At 45.7% G+C, this 25,143-nt stretch overlaps 1 protein-coding gene across 1 annotated transcript in view; it reads right to left on the bottom strand.

Moving 5' to 3' along the window:
* The window catches only part of LOC120848041 (long-chain-fatty-acid--CoA ligase-like), a 38,023-nt gene extending 18,612 nt beyond the window's left edge, over positions 1–19,411 (bottom strand). The window contains exons 1-3 of the mRNA XM_040219952.1: positions 19,283–19,411; positions 4,436–4,637; positions 2,847–2,950 (exon numbers count right to left, since the gene is read on the bottom strand). Of these exons, the coding sequence (XP_040075886.1) occupies positions 2,847–2,950; positions 4,436–4,637; positions 19,283–19,411 (435 nt within the window). The remainder of the gene's footprint in view (positions 1–2,846; positions 2,951–4,435; positions 4,638–19,282) is intronic.
* Positions 19,412–25,143: the final 5,732 nt, after the last annotated feature.

The following is a 25,143-nucleotide window of genomic DNA, read 5'->3' as shown; positions in this document are numbered from 1 at the left end:
CCTGGTTAGTTCAGTTAGTAGAGCGCTGCACTGGAGATGGAGAGGTCCCTGGTTTGATGCAAGGACCAGGCAAATGTTTTCGGTCGCGCACCAGTCACTTAGCTCTTTTTGGAGATTTATGGTTGTCGTTTGTCCCCTTTGTTGCCGTTCTCCAGGGATTATTTTCGTCACTTTTGTCTAATCATGTCGTATTACACCTGAGACTGCACCGCAGTCTCAGGTGTAATACGACATGATTAGCTACCACCAGCTCGCCTGCACTCTCACCGTCTTTTCACTCTTGTCTAGCTCGCTTGCACCTTTGCATTTAATTGCCGTATAATCATTTTCTCGTACCTATCTTAATAAAAATACCAAAATTATTTAAATTTTTTTTCTCGATTGCTTATGTTTCACATACCCCCATGCCCCAGTAGTACATCATCACGTCATGCAAAAGTCATCGGTATTCTCTCAATACGGGCAGGTGCTGCTTTCGTTTCCGTGGTTTTTGTTTAACGTTTACACAGCTTGGCTGTGTGCTCCTCTTGCTCTATTTTACATGTTGTAATATTCTGCACACGTTAATGCCTATAAGCGGCATTAAAAACAAAGACGTTTTCTGCGACAAAAAAATAACGACAAGAAAACATACTTGTCGGTTAGTCTGACCGGAGCTGCATTCATTTGCTTTCGTCGAACCGAGTAGAATGCGATCGGTAATACCTCTGAAGCCCCTTCCAGCTTCACATTAGTACTTGAATGATGTAATATGCGCAATTGTATATACGTATTAGTGTCCTTGCGAGCGACGGACATTCTCTCAATTAGTTTGAACTTTGAGTGCGTTTGGTGGATTCAGAAATGTCTCGCTCCTTCGACAAATTCAGTCTTTTTTTCATTTGGGACACAAAATGTGCCACACAATTTATATAACGTTTTTACCGCTATTTGGGCGTTGAAAACGCTGTAAATTTAACTTGAGATGTTGGTCGTATAAACGTCCAAGTAAGCATTTCACCGAACAATGGCTCAAAGGCTGTTGAGGGAGGAGTCGGGATGGGTAGCTTAAAGGACAACTCCGGTCAATCTTCGATGTTGAAAAAATAACGCAGTCCTACTTAGTTTCATCTAAAAAGCCTACGTGTAAAATATTACGATTACATTCCGTCTAAGTATTTATTAAACTAACCAACGCAGTTGGAGCGTCTCCAGGGTCACCAAATTCCGCCCAATCGAGCGGGCGACGCGTGGCGCAGCGCAATCAAAGGGCGCTGTCAACGCCGCAGTGTGGACACAGCCAACACTACACGGAACGTCAACAACTGGAAGAATTGTTTTGTTTGTTTCTTAGTTTTCGAGGTGTGGAGTGCGAGGGCTAGTGAGACAAAAGAGAGCATGTAGGCAACACCTCCTAGAAGAGAAGGCCGCTGCGCTCTGAGTGGTTATGCCACAATGTCGGAGGAAGGAAGGCCATGGCGCAACTACGTGAGAAAATATATGGTATCGGCGTGAAAAAAATCTTTCTTGTCGAGCGGCGCGATGGTGTTCGTGCGCGTTTATCCGACATTAATATACGTTTTAAAAGAGCGGTCTTGTATAATTTATTATATATATGATATAAACGTAATATACAACGAGTTACCAAGGTAAAAGTACCAAGTTTATATTTATGATTCTGTAACCGCGGGACTACGTGCAGTCCCGCAGCTCCCCACACTTTTCGAATGAACCGGCTCCGATGCGACATCTTCCTTCATACAAGCTCCGATTCTGGTAAATTTACGTTGTGTGTGAGCTGTTGACTATCTGAGAAGGAATGCTGAGAAATTTCAGAAGGGAAGGAAACCGAAAAAAAAAAATCAGTCATCGCCGCGGGTAGCGCACACGCGCAGGGAGCGCACAGGGAGCGCAGCTATGCGCAGGGAGCTCATAGCTTATGTAATGACACTATTCATGCCCTTGTTCAAGGAGCTTGTATTACTTGGAGGGGCCATGACGTAAGTCCCGTGGGTTCCACAAGCCACCACCTTTTGACGCCTGCCTCTTCCTCATTGTTCCCGCTGGTGCCACTAAGTTAGCTATGCTTCAGAGTAACGACACTTAGCCATATTGTGTCTTAAAATCATGGTTGTCAGTCATCTGAAGCTTTATCTGAAATCACAGGAAACGCTTTTCCGTCCTCCATACAACTGCAGTTACCCTGGTATAGTGAGCTGGTGTCCTGAACGGATCTGAACAAACTAAGCTCCCCTTTTGTTAGTCTACCCAGATTTTAAGACCCTGTAGCCCTCTCCTTCCGACAGCTGGCGACAAAACGTTTGGGAATAATTTTTTTTGTTCTATCGTTTGTTTGAAAATCGGTGTTTTTCGGATAAATCCGAATAGTCGAAAATTTTACCGGGAAACGGTTTTCGGCTTTTTTTCGGTTTAAAGCAAAAACACTAAACCTCATCTATGGAACATGATGGATAGCGATATGATAAACGCCATGGTAAAGAGAAGGAATTAAAATTGATGAAAACTTCCTAAACATAACATGGATGATGGTGCTTGAGATTACAAGAAGCATGATACTTCCATGCTGTTAGTTTCAGTTTAAACTGAATAAAATCTGTTTTTCACTAAAGAGGCCGTACGTTCTGTACCTAGTTTTTATTTCTTTCTCGCACATTTTTTTCGTAACTTGCCAGACCGCACCGCAAGCTTACATGTCTCACGAGAGGTCATTTACGCAGTTCAATAAAGGTAACGATCCCGATGACTTTTGTCGTACGACAGCGGGAATGAAAACATCACACATCTAAAGACACAATGACTATGTTGTTTTACGTGTAGCACTTCCTAGTTTATAACATAGTACTTACTTGGATTTGCGTGCCCTCAGTTAGACTCTTAAACAGGTAGGCTTCTCCTGGTGTGGTGAGCACGTGACTAGCATTTCCATCGTCTATTTTCCTCAGCACTTCACCTGCAAGAGTTCATTGAAATGTCAAAGTTTCCCCGCAAAACAAGCGGGGCACACATGTACAGAGGTGGACGATATAAAAAAAATGTGCAAAAGGCCAGCCACGCAATCTATGAGAAGAAAGCTTAACCATTATCGAGGTTTCAGCAGTGGTTCAGTTTTTGCCGTCACTCCCCGCTTGACAGGCTATTTTTGAGTTATCGCCGAATATAAAGACGGTCCGCGACAAAAGCCAAATCATGCATGGCTGAATCCACCCGGTCGGCAGGTTAAGTGATCAGTTTTCGGGCGTTTCATCTTAAGTTCGCAGGGTAAATAACGATGAGCGGATTTTATTTTACTTCACCGAACACCAGGGTGAAACCCGGGTGTAAGATAGGCAGGTGGGGAAACGAGAGCCGATCGGGCGACCTGATTGTGTCCCGGCATCAGGATGGTTCGCAGTCTATCACGTAGTTTCGACACTTGTTCTGTGGTTTTCTTATTGGAACAAGTATCCAAACCGCATGATCAATGATAAGGCGTGCGCGAACGGGTGAAAAGGCGCGAGCGTGGGTTTTCTGTCGATGGACACGAAAAAATCCCACCTAAGAGTTATATACAGCTTCGCTGTAAATACCTAGGGCCAGTCACTGAGACTGTCCTTCTCATTCCAAGTTAAAATTTATTGCAAAGTTGTGAGCGTTTTAAAAGTTCCGATATTTTCTTTGATGTGCAGTTGTTAGGTGGTATCCGGTGATATCAGACGGGGAGTGTGCTGCTACAGCAGTTCAACGAGGTTTAGATTTTCTTAGCGTTCGGTCATTTTCCATTCACTGCTAACGAGCCTGGCGGCTTTTTTTTTTTTGGTCTTACTTTTTTGCAATGGATTGGGGCATTCTTCTTGGAGCGTGCCACCTGTGTTTTCAGTGTCACAGTGTTTTTACGGTGTGTGTTGTGATAATAAAGTGACTTAAAAAATGAGTGAGTTATTGCAACCTACTTGGTTCTACTATTTGAGGAGAGGCGCAGGGACGAGCCATGGAATTAGAGTATACATCATCACATTATGAACCCACTATACACTTAAAATAACTCGCGCGGAGTTCCTGGCTTGTAAATAGCTTTTCCGGTAGAATCAAATAATAAAACTAAGCCTGTAGCCTTGTCTGCACACTGAAAAAGTAGCTGTTATGTCACCTGCAAGTTATAAGATTGAGAACGTTATCCACATCTTATGGGGAAAAAACGTTAACTTTAAGGTTTGACGAACTTGCGGCGCTGTGTTTACCCAATGTTTTTTTGTTTTTTTTTAACCTTCACAGGTCCACTTTCCAAAAATATGTGTTCTTTAACCTAAAAATTCTGTTCTTGATCTGTGCTTGGAGTGATATACAATATCAACACCACCTTCTTTTGGTAAGGCCACGATTGAACCCACACTTCCTTAATAGAGACTGTCATCTTTTCCCGTTCTGGGTGTAACAAAAATGGGTTGATCTTACACACCTTGTTCCGATCCCGGCTCAGATGGAATTACGACCCCTCCAGCACACACAATTCCATACATGGCAACCAAGTTTTCCACAGAATCGTCCACGTGCACGAGCACCTTGTCGCCAGGATTTATGCCGTGGCTTTGAAAACCAGCCGCGTAGCACTGCACCATTCTCAGCATCTCGGAATACGTCACCTCCTTTCCTTTGCATATCTGCAACAGCAAAACATGTACGTTTCATAAATGATACCTGACGATGGCCACGCTAGGCATCTTCAAATTAGAAAAAAAAAGTGATTGTGACCCGACAATGGAAACACTGGCGACTTACGATCACGTCTGTCAGAAACTGTAATCCATTTTACATTCCGATTTCACACACCGGATGCTATTAGCCAGCGGACCCGATCAAGCGCCATGTGACCTTCACGTGACTTTCCGAAGGGGCATTTGCAACAACGCGCAAGGCGCGTGGGCACGTGATACTCTCACAGCGCTAGTTTGGTTGGGATGGCTTGTAGAGTTCGCTGTGGTGCTTTGTAAGGTGAAACGAAGCATAAAATGCACCTAGTCATAACAAAACCACGTGATTGTTCAGCTCTATTGAATCTTTCTGTATCTTTTTTTTTTTTTTTTGACGTACGAGCGCGATTGCAATTGCGGAACGGCGGAAAGCGCTCTGTAATTGAACGAATATAGCATCCCGACCAAAGGTATTTGCCGTGACTTCAGTCGCCGCTGGAGTGGCTAGCGCTGCAACTGTTTTATCAAAACTCAACAAAATTTCGCTGATACTCAACGATAAACTGAATTCCGTTGAGACTGAACAGAATCTGGTTCGTAGACAATTGTTTGCAAACTGAATTTCAGGTGTCTAGGACAAAACTTAGTCAGATTTTCAGTTTCATAATCCAGTTAGCAAAAGGTTATACTTGATTTTTCGGTAGGGCAACCACAATTCAAAATCGAAACCATCCATTTCATTCAAAAAGAAAGATTTTAACTAGGGCGGAGTGTGGCCTTATAAAGAAAGTTCTCCTCTCCAGCAATACACAAAACGTGCAAAGCTTACAGAAAGTGAGGACTTTTTGCCGACGCATGTAGAGAAAAAGACCAACAACGTGAACACGACATGGCCCACTGGCTAACCATGCGCAGTTCAGAGTCAAAGTCGGACGACTAAGTTTTCGCAGTCCAACGCGACAGCTCAAAAGCTCCGAAAGTAACGTTGACCATCAATGTCTCTTATGTAGATTTCATGGGTGTATCTCGAAACAACCCATTCTTATTTGAACCCGTCTCGTTTGAACCCATTCGCAAAACGCCCTTCTCGTTTTAACCTTTCGCGTTTCGACCCTTTCTTATTTATACCCGTCTCATTTGAACCCATTCTCGTTTGAACCCTTCTCGTCTGAACCCATTCGCAAAACGCCCTTCGCGTTTTAACCTTTCGCGTTTCGACCCTTTCTCATTTGAACCCGTTGTCATTTGAACACCATAGTGAGTTATAGAAAGAAGGAAAAAACGGTTGAGGATGAAGGTTGAAGATGAAGCGAAGCGGCACCATCTCTTGCATAGCACATGAAACAATTTTCCTTATGCCTGCGTGCCACGCAGAGTCTGCTGACGCAGCTACGTGGTCACATGGTGACGTGGTTTCAAAAGTGCAAGCGCAGATTCGGTACTTCATTTCTCTTCTGTCGCTGTATGTCGTTAAGATGTTGTCGTGTGGAGCGGACGGATCATTGTGCTTGTCGTGTGTTATTGCTTGTAATGGCCAATTCGGGTGTTCATTTTCCCTGAAAAGAAGTTTTCCCATGTCTTCGGCAAGGGCGTTCGCGTGGTCAAAGGCTGGCGGGTGCAAGCTTTTTGGGTTGCGCTTCTCAGACGTGTACCGGCAATTTACCAGCAGAAGTTTTCCCGAGCTCGAAGAGGTCGGGCAGCTTGTCTGCCAGACTGTATCCGGTATCGGCACATCCGAATCGGGATAGGGAACCAAACGAAACAATGCTCGCCGAGGCGGCAAATAGCGGGTTCGAGTGGCAAACGAAGCCATCGAGACAGGCACCCTTTTGTGCTCTAAAACAAGATAGCAAAAACAACGAAGAGAAAGATAATTTATGTTTCAAAGGAAGTCAACATTTTTGAAAGAATTTATCCAGCCTGAGCAAGGTATGTTTGCTCTGAGACACGGGCTGCATAATACATCACTTTATTTTACAACTCTGTAATAACAAGTTATTACACCGCTGAAAAAAAAGTATGCATTGTGATGCAGTTTGAAACTTGAACACGCATTACAATTTCAAGGAGGGTGGGTGCAATGAGAAGACTGAGGATTCCAAAAAAGGTACTAGAGAGTTTCAGTAGACCGTTCCGATACCCCCGATAGCCCCGATAATGATACTATGCATGCGCAAGGGAGGCGGTGGCGGAGTATCGGGTACCGTTATCGGAGTCATGGGAACGATCTACTAAAACTCTCTACTAACAGTAAACAGAATATGGAAAGCGATGCTAGCAAGCCTCCGTGGCAACAGTTAATCGAAAATCGAAACAAAGTTTATTGAAATTTGACGCGCGTGCGGGCAGCACCACACTGATTTATACATCTGCCCTTTCATTGATTTTATATTTTAATATTCTGTCAGCTGTACGGACTGCGGTAATGCCAATATTTTGAAACGTTTTGTGAAGCCGCTTCTGTTTACACACATCTCAAAGAGTCGTAATTTATGTTGTTGGCGTATGCAGCGTGCTCATGGTACCATAGAATGATCGAAGAAGACGTTAACAGAGCTCACTCGCGACCACGTCAAATAAAAACGCCAGTTCATTGTGCTTTGCATTCGGGTGGAGAGGGTCACGTGATGCACCACTGGCGCGTTTTTGGTCGCCGGTGCCACAGGCAAGGGCTCGAAGGCAATTAATTACCCGAATTCGCCGTATATACCGCAGAAAGATTGCGAGATCATGATGTTGGATTAATTTGGGTTCCAAATGAGAGAGGTTAAAATGAGAAAAGTCTTTCTGACAATGGTCAAAACCAGAAAGTATGTTTTGAGAAAATTTGAAATGAGAAAGGTTAAAATGAGAAAAGTCGTTTTGAGAAGGGTCCAAACCCGAAAGTTTGTTTTGAGAACGGTTTAAATGAGAAAGGGAGAAACGCGAAAGTTGTTTTGCGCTGGGTTGAAATGAGAAGGTAAAAACGAGAGGGTAGAAATGCGAACGGGTTGATATGAGAACCACCCGATTTCATCGTAGACATGGGACCATCAGTGAGCATCATGAGTCACAGCACGTAGAGCGACATCGCAACCAGACCAACCCTAAGCGATCTAGTGTCAAAGCTGTTTGCTTGCGGGTCTAAAACAGAATTTCCCTTGATGGGCAAGTTTTCTGCTTCATTTGGTTCCAAAGATGGCAAGCTACCAGACACCGTCACAATGATAAAGACACCGTCACGGTGATAAAAACACCGAGTGAGGCGCTGTTTCCTTCAAGTAAGCTGAAGCCCTGGGTCTCGCCTTGATAGTGCACTAGGCCTCTCCCTCACAAAACATTCAGGAAATGCACCCAAGACATTTTAAATTACCTAGAAAGCTCAAGAGAGTGAAGGTGAAGCTGTACCTTGATGACGCAGTTCCACCGGTGGCACAAAAGTTACGGCCCATCCCATTCAACTTTTATGATCTGGTTACAGAAGAGATACGTCGACTGGAGGAGCTTGATGTAATCGAGCACGCAACAGGTCCCATCAGATGGGTGTGTCCCATAGTTGTTGCACCAAAGCCACATGCGCTTGGCTCTGTGCGAATGTATGTGGACATGCGCCCGGCGAACCAAGCCATCACTAGAAAGTGACATGATTTACCAACGCTGAATTATCTCGTCACAAGCCTCAGTGGTGATACTTTTTTCATTGAAGCTTGGCCTCAACGACGGATATCACCGGCTAGTGCTGCGCGAGGACTTAAGAGACATTACAATTTTTGTAACACTTCGGACTATGATACAACCGGCTGAACGTTGGAATTTATGCTGAGGCTAAGCTGTTCCAAAACACGATCGGACAAGTGCTCACTGGGATTCCAGGAGTCATCAACATCAGCGACGACTCACTGAAGGCGTGCTGCAACGCCTCATGGAATGCTAACTCACATTCAACCCAAGAAAGTGCTCCTTTCCCCAACGCCAGTTGACATTCTTTGGCTACATCTCAACGAAAGGCGTGAAACCCGATCAAGCGAAAGTCCAGGCGTTCCTTGACATTGCCTCACCAAGCGGTACAACAGAAGTGGCAAGCCTCCTAGCTGGGCATGATCACCTACTCAGGAAGATTCATTCCCAACCTGGCAGATCTGACCGCCCCTACGCGTAATCTCACAAAGGAAGACGCTGACTGGAAGTGGACTGCGGAATATCAAGCAGCTCTAAACGTGCTTAAAAGCGCTCTCACTAGTGGTCACACTCTGGCATGCTTTGACAGAAAGAAGACAACTCATCTGACCGGGATGCTGGCTCACAAGGTCAGGAAGCCATCGTAACACAAGCGAATGGAACCGAACTCCAGGTGGTCGCCTACGCCAGCGGTTGTCTAATTTGTCCGGAGCGCAACTACTCCCAGATCGGAAAAGGGACCCTGGCCGGGGTGTGGGAAATAAAGCACTTCAACGTGTATATCTACAGGACTCACTTCAATATCCACACCACTCACAAGCCTCTGCGTAGCCTCTTGACTAACCTTTCTGTTCGAACCTCCGGAAGGAGTGTGCGTATATGTCTGAGCGTTCAGCTTCACAACTTCTTGGTACATCACCAGAAGGGCATAGACAATCCATCCGACTGCATATCACGGTATCCACTGAAGTTCAGTGGAAATGGATACAAGATAAAGTTCCTGATGAGTATCTTTTGTTCCTGTCCCAAAGGCAATGATGACACGGGATCAAAGGCAATGATGACACGAGAAGTAATTGAATCAGCCAGCAAAAAAGCTACGCACTGCCAGCTGCGACAATCCATTCAAGCTAAGGTTTCACAAAGACATGCATTGTGAAATTTTTCCGCAATCAAGCTCTACAAGAACGTCGAGTCAAAACTTGCAGTGACACATGGTGGCCTCATTCTGAGTGGCACCAGGCTCGTACTGCCGGCAGGTCTTCAGCAACGTGTTGTTAAGCTCGCTGAAAAGGCACACGTGGATATCTTGAAGACCAAGCAACTTCTCCGTACTTCAGTATGGTTTCCGGAGCGGAAAATTATAGTAGAACAAGCGGTACATAACTGCATTCCGTTTCAGTTCTCGACACTCACGTACCATCGTGACCCTGTAGAACCAACACCTCTTCCGAGTGGCCCATAAAAAAAACATTTGCATTGATTTCGCTGGTTCTTGTCCCGATGGCAACCACCTGCTCATACTCATCGACGAGCACTTGCGCTTGCCCATGGTGAAGGTGGTGGCTTCGGCAAAGGCGGCAAGAACCCTTCAGTTTCTGTGCCATACACTTTCACGAAGAGAGATTCCTTGGCGGGTGAAGAAGGACAACGGACCTCCCTTCAGCTAAAGAAACTTTAAAAAGCTTGCAACAGAACTAGGCTTCAAGTACCACAGTGTGACGCCTCTTTGGCCTGAGGCCAAGGTTGAAGCAGAGTGCTTTGTCCAGAAGCTAACCAAGGCGGACAAAGCACTGCATGTCCATGGAAGGGACTAGATGCCAGTCATCCATGCCTTCCTAATGTGCTACAAAACAACTGCTCACGCCATAACAAGAATGTCTCTGTACGACCTTTTTCTCGGACAGATGCAGACAGTGTTACCACAACACATATCAAACGAAGCAAACCAAACAATGATGTGCGCCGAGACGACAATGTTGCAAAAAGGAAATACAAACAGTATACCGATGCAAGGCGTCACACACAACATCACTCGCTCAAACTGGGGGACAGAATACTGTGCAAGCAAAAGGAGCAGAGCAAGCTAACCACGTGCTTTGACCCTATCCGTACGTGGTGACATTGGCCCAACGATCGAAAATCACAATAAGTCGTCGTGATATGGAAACAACAAGAAACGCGAATTTCTTTAAGAGGGTAAAGTCCGATCAAGAGTATCATCCTAGTCGAAAATTTCTAACATGAAAACTCCGATGACGAGGACAAGGACCTTCAATTTCAGACTGGAAGCACCTCAGCACGTACTGAAATAGTTGAAACCACTAAAGACGACAGTGTAGTAGCTGTCAAGCGACAGCCACTACACTGCCAAAGCATGGAGAGGGAATAAGCCCCTACCATACAGACACTGAAAGCTAACTTTGAACTTCAGCACTGTTGTGACAAGTTTCTTTTGGCCTTTCATTTTTTTTCACAAACTCATCGCTTGCAGTGTTTTCAGTGTTTTTTTATTTCCACCACCATTTTTTTTTTGTTTAAGTTAGGGGGGGTGTAATGTGTTTTGAAAATGCAAAAGGACTGGCTAGAGTTAGGACGGAAGTAAGAAGTGAAGCCAGAAGAATCTAGGAAAATCCGCCATAAAACGAAACACAAATACACTTAAGACTGTTTACATGTAGGAGGGCGAAAGTATCATAGGCCCGTAGAAGAAATGATTTCGAGTAATGATTCTACAGGTATTAATGTTTAAGACGACGTGGAGGACGACCTCCTACAGATCGACGCCAAGTACTGCGTCTACGACGACCTCTAGTACGACGCCTAGGACGACGTCTATGACGACCTTACGGAGGACCTCAAGGACGACTTCCTGCACGACCTTTAGGACGACTTTAAGGACGATGTCCAGACCGACGCCTAGAGGACGACGTATGGGGCGACCTCTAGGATGACGTTAGGAACAACGTCTAGTGCGACATCTAAGATGATATCAAGAACGACGTCTTAGACGACTTCTAGGACGACCTTAAAGGGGTCATGAGACCCTTTTCCAACTTTTCCTGTTTAGCTTTCCTCCTCAACTCATAAATCGCGCATTCCACTAAACAGTTCAAGAAGACGAAAAGAGGAGAGGCCCCTTTTGCTCGGAATCTGCTTTGTGTACCCGGACAGAGCCGTTGTCCCCCTAGGAGATCAGCCCGTCGCTCAAAATTCAGACAAAAGTTGCTTTCCCCAACCTGTTCACTCCAAAGCTGACAGTGCTGTGGAAGCTACGTGCTCGTTGGGCCAGCCACACTTGCCACGTGATCACGCTCCTTCGCGCATACCCACCCGCAAAGAATGAGGTTAGGTGATGAAAGGGAGGCGGCTGATTGGTTCGGCAAGCGCGTAGCTCCTACCACAATACCAGCTTAGCGGTGAAGGGTGTAAGTGAGGCCCGGTTTCGTGTGACGTGCGTTTGAACCCGATGACGCGATTTTGGGACCGCAGATGTATCACAGTGAAAAAACAGAGAGGTTGCGAAGGGGAGGAGGTACGAAATAGTCAGCTGTGTTTTCAAATTTTCGCACTGAAAGTCAGGCTTTTGATTTTCTACCTTTTTTTGTTTGGCCCACTAAACGATGCGCTATTAGTAAAATCCCAATCTAAAATGATTTATCCTAACCCGAAATTCTTTTCATGGGCCCTTTAAGGACGACACCTAGGATGACCTTAGGGACGACGCCTAGAGGAGGACAGTTAAGAAGGCTTTGGCGTATTTGCGTGGGCGGCAACATTTGCCTGCGGAATCCGCGGTAGATGTAGACGCGGCTGGCGGTGTTGAGGCGCGGTCGCCTCACAGTCGATCGCACGAGGCACACAACAAAAACAGATCAAGTCCAAATCGCACCTTTTGCACACGGTGCTCCGGCGGTGACATCACACTGATGGCGTATAATGACGCTTGATGACATCACACTGATGACGCTTGATGCCATAACGCTGATGACGCTTGATGACGTATTTTTATGCCCATCTTTCGGGTACAACAATAACGCCGCCGACGCCGCTTGTTTTTCACGAAATGTTACAAGTGAGGTCCTAAAGGTGTAGGACGACCGCAAGGACGACGCCAGGGTAATTGGACAAGTAGAATCGCTCATTGAGCGGCGCGAGCCGCTAAATCGTATTTTATAAGTTTATACGACGCTTTTTCGATCAATGGGACAAGTAAGGCTTTCGCCTCAATAAACGCCCGCTTCAACTTTGCTCATCAAGGGTCGGCATTTCTCAGGATGTAATCCCCGACACAATACCGAGTTGGTATCAAGTCCTCAGTATTCGTTTTGTCATGCGGAGCAATAAGTCTGCATTTTAAAAAAAGCCCGTGCGTCTGCTTTCCCGCACAACACTCGGAGAGCCAATCTCCGCAACTTACGGAGGCAGATCAGTGAATGACGATGCCGAAACACATGTTTAGACCAAAAAAACGCAGTCTGAGTTGTGACATTAAGCAATGCAAGCGTGACGTTTTGCATTGCTTAATGTCACAACTCAGACTGCGTTTTTTGGTCTAAACATATGTTTTGGTATCGTCATTCGCTGAGCTGCCTCCGTAAGTTGCGCTGATTGGCTCTCCGAGTGTTGTGCGGGAAACCAGATGCACGGGCTTTTTTTAGAGCGTGAGGGGGGGGGGGGAGGGGGAGAGAGGGGCACTTGACAGTGCGCTCGACTGTTGGAGATCCTAGTCGAGCTGTAGCCCAAAGTTATATCACCGCCACTCACGATTAAGGTGGTGATGCCAAAGAGAATCAAGAAAACCTTCCCGAGACTATATCCACACCTCCCGACACAGCTTGCATCCCCTCTTGATTTGTTCATTGTATTCTTTTTTTTTTCTATTTGGGGTATCATGTTTCACTTTTTACCACTCTGTTCAACAATGGGTCCCGACTGCATTGCTTTTACCATTTTTTATGCAGCAGTGTGAGCCAAAGCGGATGGTGATATTTATATTCGGCTAACTTAAATAATGCAAGGATTATACAGATTTGACCGTCGTTTTCAAAACGTTTACTCTATGATGTTTGTTCTGGTCGTCGACAACTTTTTTGCGATCCTCTGTTTTTTTTATATATCTACGAGAGTATCGTGCAATGAAACGACGAAACGCAAAAGGTATTTACCGTTTTATTTAAACAAAAATGAAATGCTCTCCAGATTACTTGAAATTAGTACTACACTGTTAGCAAAAATAACACGCCCAGACGTGTAAACCGTCGTCCCATAGCGGACACGTCGAAACGTGTTCGTTTTACACGAGGCCATCTGTGTTTTTCGTCTACACATGAGGTGCTGTGTAAACTTAACACGCTACACCGTGTCTGCCTTCCGCAAAACCGTTTCGAGCGTGTTCCTTATGAAACATGGCGGCCAGCGGCCGAGAACAGGCGAGAGACGAGCCCAGCGAGCCGCGCGCCTTTCAGCCGAATTGAAAGCACACAGGGCGCGTTAGTTCTCGTTCGATGTCTTTTATACACAGTGAAGTCTCCAAGCGGCGGACGTAGCTACTTGCAAAGGTACGTACGTGCGTTGTCGGCGGTCGGCGAGCCGCTAGACAAAAAAAAAAAAAAAAAAAGCGAATGCCGAACTTACATGGATAAATAACTTGAGCAAACTATTTAGAATCGGGCGGTAACTTGCGCCACCTATCGAGATTTCTAGCAGCCTGTTCAAAAAAAAAAGACGAGTCTGTTAACATTGCGAACGACCACGACTACACAGCAACCCTACATAAGCGCAGACAACACAGCACACAGCTACACAGCACCGACATGTACACAAACACAACAACCGACACTACGCCCGACACTTCCTACTCGATATCCATTTCTCCCCGCGGCGCATATAAGCTTGACATGTGCGGGTGAGCTCTTTGGTCGCTGACCATTACAGATTTATAGAAGAATACACAAAACACGGCGCAATGGACAGCCGTGTGTTAGAACTGTTTGCATTTAAAAAGTATGGAGGCAAAATCTATAATGTTAGTCCGTTGCAATAAATAACGATATGTTAACAATAAATCTTAAACCGGTGATGAAAAAGTTCAAATTTTTGTTATTTTCTTGCTTGACCAGTGTTATGAGCAGTCCGACTAGCTTGAATCAGATAGGAAAACAAATTATTGGGATTTTGTCATTACGTATACAAAAATAAATGAAAATGATCCTTGCGCAAAGCATTTTTTATATATTTTTGTGAAGGACATCCGCCCAACACTTCACTTCCGCTAGTTGCAGCAGTTGCAGTACGGGAGCAGACGCCTTCACTTTTGGGGCGTTTTGATGCAGTTTGTTGTCGTATGTCGTGTCGGTGTCGAGAAGAGCGGTGGGGCTTGGGAGTTTGTGACCGGTGTTATTCGTGAACACTGGTGTGGGGCGCTGATGCGTCTTTTTTTTATACTGCCACCACCCCGAACTTTGAAGATACACGGGCCCGTAGCAGTGCATTGGGCTGAATCGCGAGCTCCTTCTCTGTTGACGTCGCTTTCCTGGTACCACTCGTGGATACTGCAAGCGTTTAAACAGTGTGCACCGTCTCGCCTACATCCCCGGTGACGTACTCGACCTGTTGAAACTTATTGCTTCCGTCATTTTAGAGTACGCAAGGCAGTTATCTCGTTGGTCTGGTTTCGGTTACAAAAACAAGGCAAAACGCTCGTAGTTCCCGCCCTCACTACACGTTGGACATCTTCCACACTTTGACACCGGATAACTGAATGAACGAGGATTTACATTCACTTCCGAGGTTACTTTCGCCGCTTCCTCACCGTTGAGCAGCAGGATGAGCTGGCGACAAGCCGCGGATGAAAGGCTTGAGCATCAACAACCCAAGCGCACTCGGTGCCGATGCGGGCGACGCGGGTTTCTGTCAACCGGGAGGCCAGCACAAACCGTGACCGTTCCAGCTCTTCGTCATGACACGGTGTTGCAGAGAGCAGGGTAAAATACAGCTACACGGATCACCGAAGCAAACGACTGCTATCTTAAATCTTGGCTTGTGATTGCGCCTTTGTAGTAGATCATCTTATTCGTTTTGCTGGAGAGTCGCAAATGACAGGCATAACAAAATCGCTTGCACAATCCGCATATCTCACAAAAGCATTTACCCTGTCACCTTGCGAAAAGCGCGAAATACGGAGTCCGCACCGTTCTAAGCTTCCCGTTTTTTACCTGCTTTAGAGCAGTTTGTACCTGCTAGTAGATATGCCTACTGAAACTGAAACAGGGCAGTGCCAGAGAGAAAGAGACAAAGTTGAGAAAGCTTGCTCGCTCTCCAATTGCTCAACTCTCAAGTGATTGTACCATAATAAATGCACCAACGCGTCTTCCAAAATGAAGAAAGAGCACTACGTTCACAACATAAAAAATGGTCTCAGTACATGCATCTGTGGGCAGGTAGGAAACCTTGCCCTAATTTATTCACGCCGCATGATTGGCGCAACAAACTCGTTGCAGGACCGAATCATCTACTCGAGCGGTGTGCGTCGCTATGCAAACGCAGTCCAACACGAAGCATAAAAAACGGCAGATTTAAGACAACAATCTGGAGTCCATTATTCAATTAAAACAACGGAATTTTGTTGAAAACGCCCGCTGCTTCTTACTCACGGTATGTGTCGGGATACTTACACAGTTTCAAACGGAACGAAGGAAGATTTACTTTTAAAAACGCTCGCTGCGTCCTCCCGGACCAGCTGGACCGGATCAGCTGACGACGACGGGACTGTACCCGTTGAACCTCCACCACGCAACAAACAATTTGCGATCCGTGTTAAAAGCGTGGTTCAAACAGACCCGGAATACAAAGCACCGCACCACACACGACGAATGTTTCAGCTCTTTTTCGCATCGCCGGGTTGCACCAAACAGAACGAGATCGCCGAAGTCAACGCCGCGCTGTCGTGAACCTTGGCTTGTGGTTGCGAACTCGTGGACCCTGTGACTCCCTTCGCTTTCAAAGCACACACGACGATTACGAATGCTACTCTCCGTCTTCCAGGAATATCACAGGGGCACTTCTCAGGTCACGTCTTCACTATGTGCTCGCAAACTCCGAAGCTCTATGCGAAGCTTCTCGCGTCCCGTCAAACCAAAACAGTAGCGGCGCCTTGCGTACTTGCCAGATTTTCTCCGGTCAAACAAAAACAACGAAAGCCAACCGGCGCTTGCTTCCAGCGTACATCGGCGTTGCGCTTGCGCCGTGGCCAGATCGCTTGCAGTTGAAGGTTGAAGCAAAAACGAAACCAACTGCAATGTCACGTGTTCACACCGAGGACACGCTTTTTATATCCATTTTAACTGTTTGGAACGAATAATTAGACCCATAACTTTATTTGTGGTGTCTAAGAAACTGTTATCAGGACCCCTAAACTAAATACAAACATGGGCGACATGAGGGAAGCCGCATTGCCATCGACCAGAAGATGGCGGCGAGAAACGGTAAGCGCGGGTTTCGCCAACGTCCTGCGACATGGCGCAATTGCTTTTGGTGCATATATCTGTCTCCGAGACATGTTTCTTTCCGCGGCATTTGTCTCGACGGTCCTTTCTAAGTGTGTCCCCAAGCATTCCGGTGCTTCGATAGCCGGCAATGCCGCGGTCGTCGCCGGGGGCGATGCGTGTTATCGAGGTCGGCTACACGGTTATGCGTGTATGAGCGAACCAAAACACGTTTTTTACAACCTCGCATGATTTCTGAATGAATTATCCGTTACTCATCGTGTAAATGTATGGTAATTTGTGTAAATAGCGTGTTTTTCACCCCAAATATTCGCCAAATACACGGGACTTGCTAACAGTGCATACGTTAACATCCATGCTCAAATATAGATTTACAGCGCCAATTTATTTAGCTTTCAATGTTAGTTATTCACGTTGAATTACTTATTTGATGCTCCTTATTATTGCAGTTAAGAAAAATATCGAAGCAGTAAACTAATTACAAAAATTAATTCGAAATAAATATACATTCCTTAAAATAGAAAGAATAAAAAGGCGGAGGACAAGCACAGGACAACTATGTGGCTGTCCTGTGCTTGTCCACCACGTTGTTATTCCTTCGATTTTAAGTATTCGCTTTTAACTCGCTCGCTTTAAACAGTCCAAATATACATTTATATACGCGCGTCGCCCGCTCGCGGCTTTGACGAACTGCATCTTAGACCTTTCTTTCATCTCAATATGCACAAAATTCCAGTTCTTAGCGTTTTTTCTCTAAAAGTGAAACACGGCAAGTTGTAAGCTGCAATTTAGCGAGAGTTTTCTTAACTGCATATGAAGTGTGAGAGTTTTCTTTTATGTTTCTGCATAGGGTGCCGAGGCTTCATTTTATTTCGGCTGCGCTATACAATCTGAACGCTTCTCTAAAGCGAAACGACTGAATTGGTTTGCCAGCATTTCGATCGCCATCACTGGCGATTGAAAGCATTATGAATAAGACTAGGGGCGGTTCTGTTTAATGTCTCTCAGAGCGTGATTCTTGCAACGTGTTCTGAAAGATACTAAAAATATGACTACAACAAAAACGATGTGAACTCATGTCTGCTTCACATGACGGTCATCGACATAGCAGGCAACCAGGAAGCCGACCGGCTTGCGGATTGTGCAGGTAACCTTTCCAAATGGTCTGCCTGTTTGCCCTATCAAAAAAGAGCGCATTTAATAAAGTCATCGCTTTTTCCTCCTTTGCAGTTGATGCAGACAGAAAGTGTGAAGGCAAGTTCCATATGACTAAAGCTGCTATTGAGTACTGTGAAATATCTTCATACCAGAATCGACTTCATGAAACCTCTTTGTGCCGTGTGATAATTGGCACTCTTCTACTGTTTATAAGTATCTGCTTGGGAAGAAAACAAACCATTCAGATCAGTGTGGCGATACTGCTACTATTTTAAATATTTAAGTTCTGGTCCTATCCTGCCTTGAGCCTTAGCACGGCACTCATTCTTCTAAATTTTTTTAACACCAGATCCCATTTCATCCTGCTCCTTTTTCAGAAAACCATATAGCCTCTTTTGACTTTGTGATAGACATTCTTGCTAGCATTCACCTTCTACACTAATTCTACACTCTTAGAAATATGTAACACCCCAAAAAAACAATTCGACGTTCAGTCCACCGACGTCAAACCGACGGTACCAAATTTCACGAGCCGCTTGCTTGATAATCGAGGGATACAACTTATTAAAATAGCTAATGTACGTTTATGCAATGCTGCAAAAAAAAAAATTGTCTTTTATTTTCGTTGTAGTTTTTGATACGCACATTCGCTATTTAGTACGTTATATCCAACAGCTATCGAGCCGCGCGTAAAAGTTGGTATCGCGAGCTGGACATCAGTGGACTGAACGCCGAAATGTAGCTTTGGAGTGTTACATATGGGACAAGAGGTCTATCCCTCTACACCCCGTCTGAGAGCGTAGCTTCAGGTTACACGTTTGGGAAAACGTTCCCAAACTATAGTGATTGATTCAATCAATTTGGCGCAAATGGCCTCATTGTTTTTACGCCATAAACATCAAAAATGAATCCATAAATCGATCTATTAACATATCTTAATTATTCTGTGAGCGGCAACGACTCATATGCCCATTCGTGCCGAAGAGGTATTTGGGTCATTCCAAAACTATACATACGAGTGGCACGAAACCGGCCGTCTTTCGATATTCTTGGGGCCATTTTTGAAGCGTACTCGTCGTGATTATGCACGTATCATTATAGCTACTTTTAGACAATCATCTGGAAGGCTTTAAGCTCAACGCGGGTGTGCACAAACAAGCAGATATAAAAGATCATATACCTCCGCCTGCGACTAAATGTGTGCAGGGAACTATGGTCGCGCTTGGTATAGTTGTCTGTCTGGTAATCATCTTTCCGTCACGTAATGAGGGGAAGAAACATGAAGATACTAACCAACGCGGTTCCTTCGCCGTATTGAGCCAGTCTTTCTTTCAGGGCCTGATACACTGATATTTTTGGCACAGAACCCCCTGGGTAGGGGGAATGGACAATGCCGTGCTCGATGAAGACCTTCAGCGCCATTTCTTTGATCTCGCAGTGCCCCCTTAAGGTCGAGACTGCGCGCTCCAAACTGAAACAAAAACACAAATATATTCGAAACATTCGTGGCTGGCAAGACCACAAACTCACACATTTTCGCCAGACCATTGGTCTGTCTTGTATAAGCATATCGCACGCACCGGTTATAGAAATTGCATGTTTTTATATCTCTGCTCAATCAGTACCCTGTGCACATTCTGTAATCAGAACGCAAGGCATGGAAACATATTGCTATTAGGTTTTTCAGACTACTGATGTCACTTTGCAAAATTAACCTTTGCCAGGGAAGTGGAAACTTATCGAATATAAACACCTAATTTTGTTCAGAAAAAAACAATTCAAGTTTTCCTACACGTTGCCGCTGTGCACGCCCATAACAGTTCTCCGAGCTAAAGTGTCCACGCGTGCGGCGTAGCGTTCGCAGCGCCACCGTTTGCGTGGGATGTCAAGGCGTGCATGGGTACATATGTCATAAAAACGACGTGAGGCAGGCCCGTATTAATGTATTAACCTCTTAACGGTGCTTTTTTTTTTCCGAAAATGCTTTTTAGCGTTTTTTTTTTTTATTTTATGGAGTACTACTGGCTGTCCCAAATAGCGGCCAGGCTCTTTAAATCGACCGCAGAATTCGGTTTCTTAACCTACCGCACTACCATTTTGTGCAGCGTTGCCCACAGATGGTGCATTTTTTTTTTTGTCAGATTCGCAAAGAGCGAATTTACCCGAGGAAAACGTAAAAAAAGAAAAAGGCTTAACTCCTATGGAAATGCAACAAAGCCTCTGGTCTTCATACAATAAGGAGCCCTATTGTTTGAAAAAAAATTTCAGAGCTTCTCTGTCGATTGGTATGCTCTCCTATACTCCGAATTCAATCCTGAGAAGAGTATAAAGTTTGAATCGAAAGAGCCGGCGCTCTAATTGCTACTTGCGCCAGAGCAGCCGACAATCCGAAGTGACCATCTTCCTCTCGAAAAGCAACACACCGTGCGAATATGACGCTTATAGTTCGCCAGAGACAAACAAATTACAACACCACCCGCGGTACATGCGCACAAGTTTGGACACCTTTCGACGCGTAACTTTCGTCGCATACTCGTACGGCGACGAACGTCAAAGGCTTAACGATCCTGGACTTCGTTGCTCGGAGCGCATGGAGTGAAGAACGAAAAGTACTTCGGTACGTCACCAAATTTTTCGGCCTTTTCCGCTTCGGTGCGACGCTGGACAACCGTCGGCCGCCGAAGATCGAGCAAGCCTATACGATGCTGACTCGCGTCTTTGAAAACGCCCAGTTCCGTTCGCCATCAGTGACGCCACATTCTGATTGAATTTCATTGTCGCGGTTCAGCGGTGGACAATCTGTCGGTTTAGGCCGACAGATGTGCTCTCCGTGTATCACTTTAGGTCTGACCACAACCAACCGACCAGTAATGCAGTGCCGGGACTGCACCGCCACGGCGCTCGACTTTCTTTTTGCCGGTTTGCTATTCCCGACTAAACCATTCACGCGGTGTAAAAGTGCCGCAAGCTTTCGTTTTTTTTTTTTTTTTTTTTTTTTTTTTTTTGTGCGTGATTGGTTTATCCGGGAATAATAAACCCACAAAGAAAACTATAAGCGTCGCGACGATGTACTTACTCTTGGTGCTGTTCGATTCGCTTCGTCAGATGGTACCGCCGGCTACGGTCGGGCTTGTGAGTGAAATTGAGATACCTAAATAGGTGCGCCTTCTCTGTTATGCAGGGGGTTATAGTCGTTCCGTTTTGTGCTATTGTGGCGTTGAATTATTTCTCTTGCTGCTGTAACGCCCGCCGAGACGTGAACAATTATAGATACAATGAGTACACGACTTCGTAAATCTACTAGTGATACGATGTGCTGACACCAAATGAAATTCATTCACCTCGGACGGGTATGGTGAATTGCATGCTTCTTTCTCACTAATGTAGCTCTCAACCTATTTTGAATCAGAAAAAAATAAATGAAGAATGCATGAAGAAAAAAAATGACAGAACAGTACTCGACAGATAAGATGGTTGACAGAAAGCCCACGCGCGCGCCTTATCTCTTATCAAGTGGTTTTGGCACTTGCTTGAATAACAAAACCACATAACAAGTATCAAAACCACGTGATAAGCAGCCTCGGTGGCACAGAGGCAAAGCGCCGGCGTACGGATCCCCAGGTGGCGGTTTCGAATCCCGGTCGAGGTGCCCGTAATCCGACGAAGGCTTATTGCGGAGAAGGCGCCGCGTAAAAGAGCTTTCGGTTGCACGTCAGAAGATCTCCTGGGCCTGTTTTCTCGAACGCGAACCGTGGGATAAAGCTAACTACAGTCCCTAGAATGGCGAATTCTAGGTCACGTGACTGGGAGAGCAGGGGCGCCGAGGGAGGAGCAGACCTACAAGCAAAATGGCCACGACTTCGCTTAAAGGGCTAATAGTTCTGCTTGGTTCTGCTGAACATTAATTTCGGTCCTGGTTGTTATATTAATGACGCACCATCAACCTATTAGCACGTCAAGCAAAGCGGTAGTTCAGAGGGACTACCAAACTAACCGACGGCAGCATTCCGCGAACGCATCACTCTTCAACAGTCCGGGATCCAAGACATATGACGATACATAAGCTTTGCAAGTGTTTTTATGGTGAGTAAAAACAAATGTTTTTCGAATGAGAAGTTGGTATATATTTATACCAACACGTTTAATTTGTTACACTATGCACGCCAACTCATGAGCAGCGATTACTTTGCGGAGAAAGGGGGTTATCCTCGATAAAGTCGTTGTTCCGGGTGAACAGCTGCAACATTGTACTGTTTTTCTGTTCGCAGTGCGCCGACAGTATGCCGACAGCATCGAGGTTTCTACATATTCCCGGTGGCCAGCAATTCAACGGTGACGAGAAGCTTAGCTTCTTGTCACCGGTGGATCGGTTGGGCAAACGGAAGAGAGGGCAAACAGTTGAGATCAGCAGGAATCGCAGAAACGCGCGTCGCAAGGGACAAACTACAGCTTCGGCGTTGCCAGACTGGAAGGCACTCGGGAAAGTTATGCGTTGTTTATGGCGAAACACATTGAAGGAAATGTTTCTTACATTTTCGAATATTCGTCGACAAACTCTAGCATAGTAGCTAAAATTTCTTCGTACCATCTGAAGCAAATAAATTGGTCTTCAAGTACATTACTATATTTTGATTTAAAATACCATACCAGATCGATAACAACTAGCGGAAAAAGAGGATAAACAAAATGACTGGCTTGTTTCACCGTTAGATGGCGCATCTTACTGCCCAATCAAAAATAATATTGTTGTTCTATATCCAGCCGTTTATTACAGTAGCTAGGTAGTTTTTCCTTCCTAGGCACCGTGGTTTACCAAAAGGGGTTTCTATCGCTTCGAGAAAACCGGCCCAGGTGGTCCAAATTAATCCTCAGTCCTCCGCTGGAGCGTGGCAGATGCCCGTCCTTGGTTTGGCACGTAAAAACCCCAAATTTCATTTAAAACGACGTGAGAGATACTAAGCACGTAGCGCTGCCGGCATGCGTTTCTCGGTAAAGATTGCGGTTGCGGCAGCGTACGAAGCATTTCATATAGAATACGTTTTGGTACAGTGCATTTGCTTTTCTTTCGTCAGTCATTTTGTATAGACCCTTTTCCTGTTTACGAACATGAACTGCCGCTTGCGTCCCAAACCATTTCCGGTCGCGCCGTCTTTGCATACCTGTTGAGCTTGCTTATGTCAATAGTGCTAGAAAGCATAAATGCTACACGGACAACAAAGGTGTAGATTTAGCGAGTGCGTTCGGCTGTTCAGTGGTACATCTTGGAGGAGGCAAGTTGGTTTAGAAGAATACTTGACACATTTTAACGGATCTCGCCTTTCGTCGTTCTTTTTGCGTTCACCTGGAGAATTGGTGCTTAAATGTTTATTCTACATTTCAAGCAGTGGTCTTAAGGTGAGCTCGTTGCTATGACAGCTCGACGTTCATTCTTTTTATAAAGCGGAAGTTCTCTGGTACGTTAAAGGCTGTCAAAGACTGTCAAACACCAGGTGGCGTTTGCCAAAGAAGGGCCTATAGCGCAGGTGGGCAATCGTTGCAGGTAATACCACAGCTTCCCCATCCAATCACCTTCACTGCGTGTGTTGGAGCCTTAATATTCTTTACTTGTTTAGAAGCCTTCTGAAATTACTCTGCAAACACCTTGAGGTAGGTAAGAAAAGGTGCTTGGCGGGAAAGCACTCAGATCTCAGCTAAAGAAACCAGCAGGCGTTCTGCCTAATAGTGCTATAACGACTAAAAGAATATGGGTCGCAGAAACAACCTGATAATTCGTGGCATGGATGAATTGCAAGAGGCCGTTGTTCTCAGCAATGTATAGAGTGGTTTTGGCAGACCTTCCGCTGTAAAACGAGCCGGAAATTTCGGCGCTTGTATATGGAAAGCTTTAACCTTTACCAAATGTGCACTGATTAGTTCAGTGTTACCGTTTGGAATCTCAAGGCAAAAAACCTACCAAAGTCCACGTGATGCCCGTTGGCAGACGCCAGAGGTAGCGAAGCCCCCCCCCCCCCCCCCCCCCCCCCCCCCCGTCGCCTTTTGGCCATATTTCCCAATATGCGCTGCGGGCAGACAACACGTCGTCTACTTGCTGCTCCCACCGGGAGATGGCGCTACAACTTAATTAATAGATTAATAGCAGAGCCGTTTATAGAGAGAGTTTGGCCATACATTGGTTTGAATAGGCGAGCATCTCGGGGCCAACCACAGGCCGCGAAACAGCCCCTAGCAGTGGTCGTGTGCTCTAAATATATCACACGACTAATTTAAGCAGTTTTGGCGTCGCTAAAGTGAAAAGGTTTAGCTCTCGATGACTGAAAGCTTTGGGGATGTGAGGTTGTCATCACTCCAATATTCGAGTGTAGAATAAACGAACGTGCGCTCCAAACCAGGGCCGACTTGCTAGAAACAGCTTCTCAGTTAAGACAGGGAAGGAAAGCACTGCCAAAGCCAGCGCACGATACGAGCGGGAATGCGCGTCTCAAGACGCTCGCGCGCCACACCCTTTGCACTGTTTTCTTTCAACCAGTCTCAGCTTAGACGCTGTCCTAGCAAGCGGGCCCAGAGCAAACTGTCACCGATACTCCATCTGCACAAACATCAGTAGTGCAGACAAAGGCATGTGCACGAGCGCGTGGCTTTGGAAAGTGCCTCCTATGCACGAGTTCTCCTACATACAAAAGCATTTCGCTAAGCTAGGCTCACCCGCCTGTGCCTTTGTCTTTACTGCAGATATTTGTGAGATGGAGTAGGAGAGGCCCAGATTGAACGCGTCTATTTCACGATTTAGATGTCGTTTGCAAATTTGTGACGTTGCAGTCTCCTGATTGGTCGACGCTGCGTCGTACCTTTAGTTTACGCCCTAACCGCGGTGGGGGGGGGGGGGGGGGGGAGTTTTCGGCGCTGGCGGTGGCCTTTGCTCCTCCCGTTGTCCAAACTCTCCTAATATACGGCTCTGATTAATAGCAGAGCCGTGTATTGGGAGAGTTTGGCCGTACATTGTTTTGATTAGGCGAGCATCTCGGGGCCAACCACAGGGCGCCAAACAGCCCCTAGTGATAATCACGAGCTCTAAAAACGCGACTCGACTAATTTAAGTCGCTATAGTGTCGCTCAAGTAAAAAGGTATAACTCTTGGTGACTGAAAACTTGGCGAA

The sequence above is a fragment of the Ixodes scapularis genome, unplaced genomic scaffold (assembly GCF_016920785.2).
Source record: "Ixodes scapularis isolate PalLabHiFi unplaced genomic scaffold, ASM1692078v2 PGA_scaffold2__306_contigs__length_199485367, whole genome shotgun sequence".
Classification (NCBI taxonomy): domain Eukaryota; kingdom Metazoa; phylum Arthropoda; class Arachnida; order Ixodida; family Ixodidae; genus Ixodes; species Ixodes scapularis.
The sequence above is the reverse complement of the archived record's forward strand: the minus strand, read 5'-3'. Positions and strand labels throughout refer to the sequence as shown.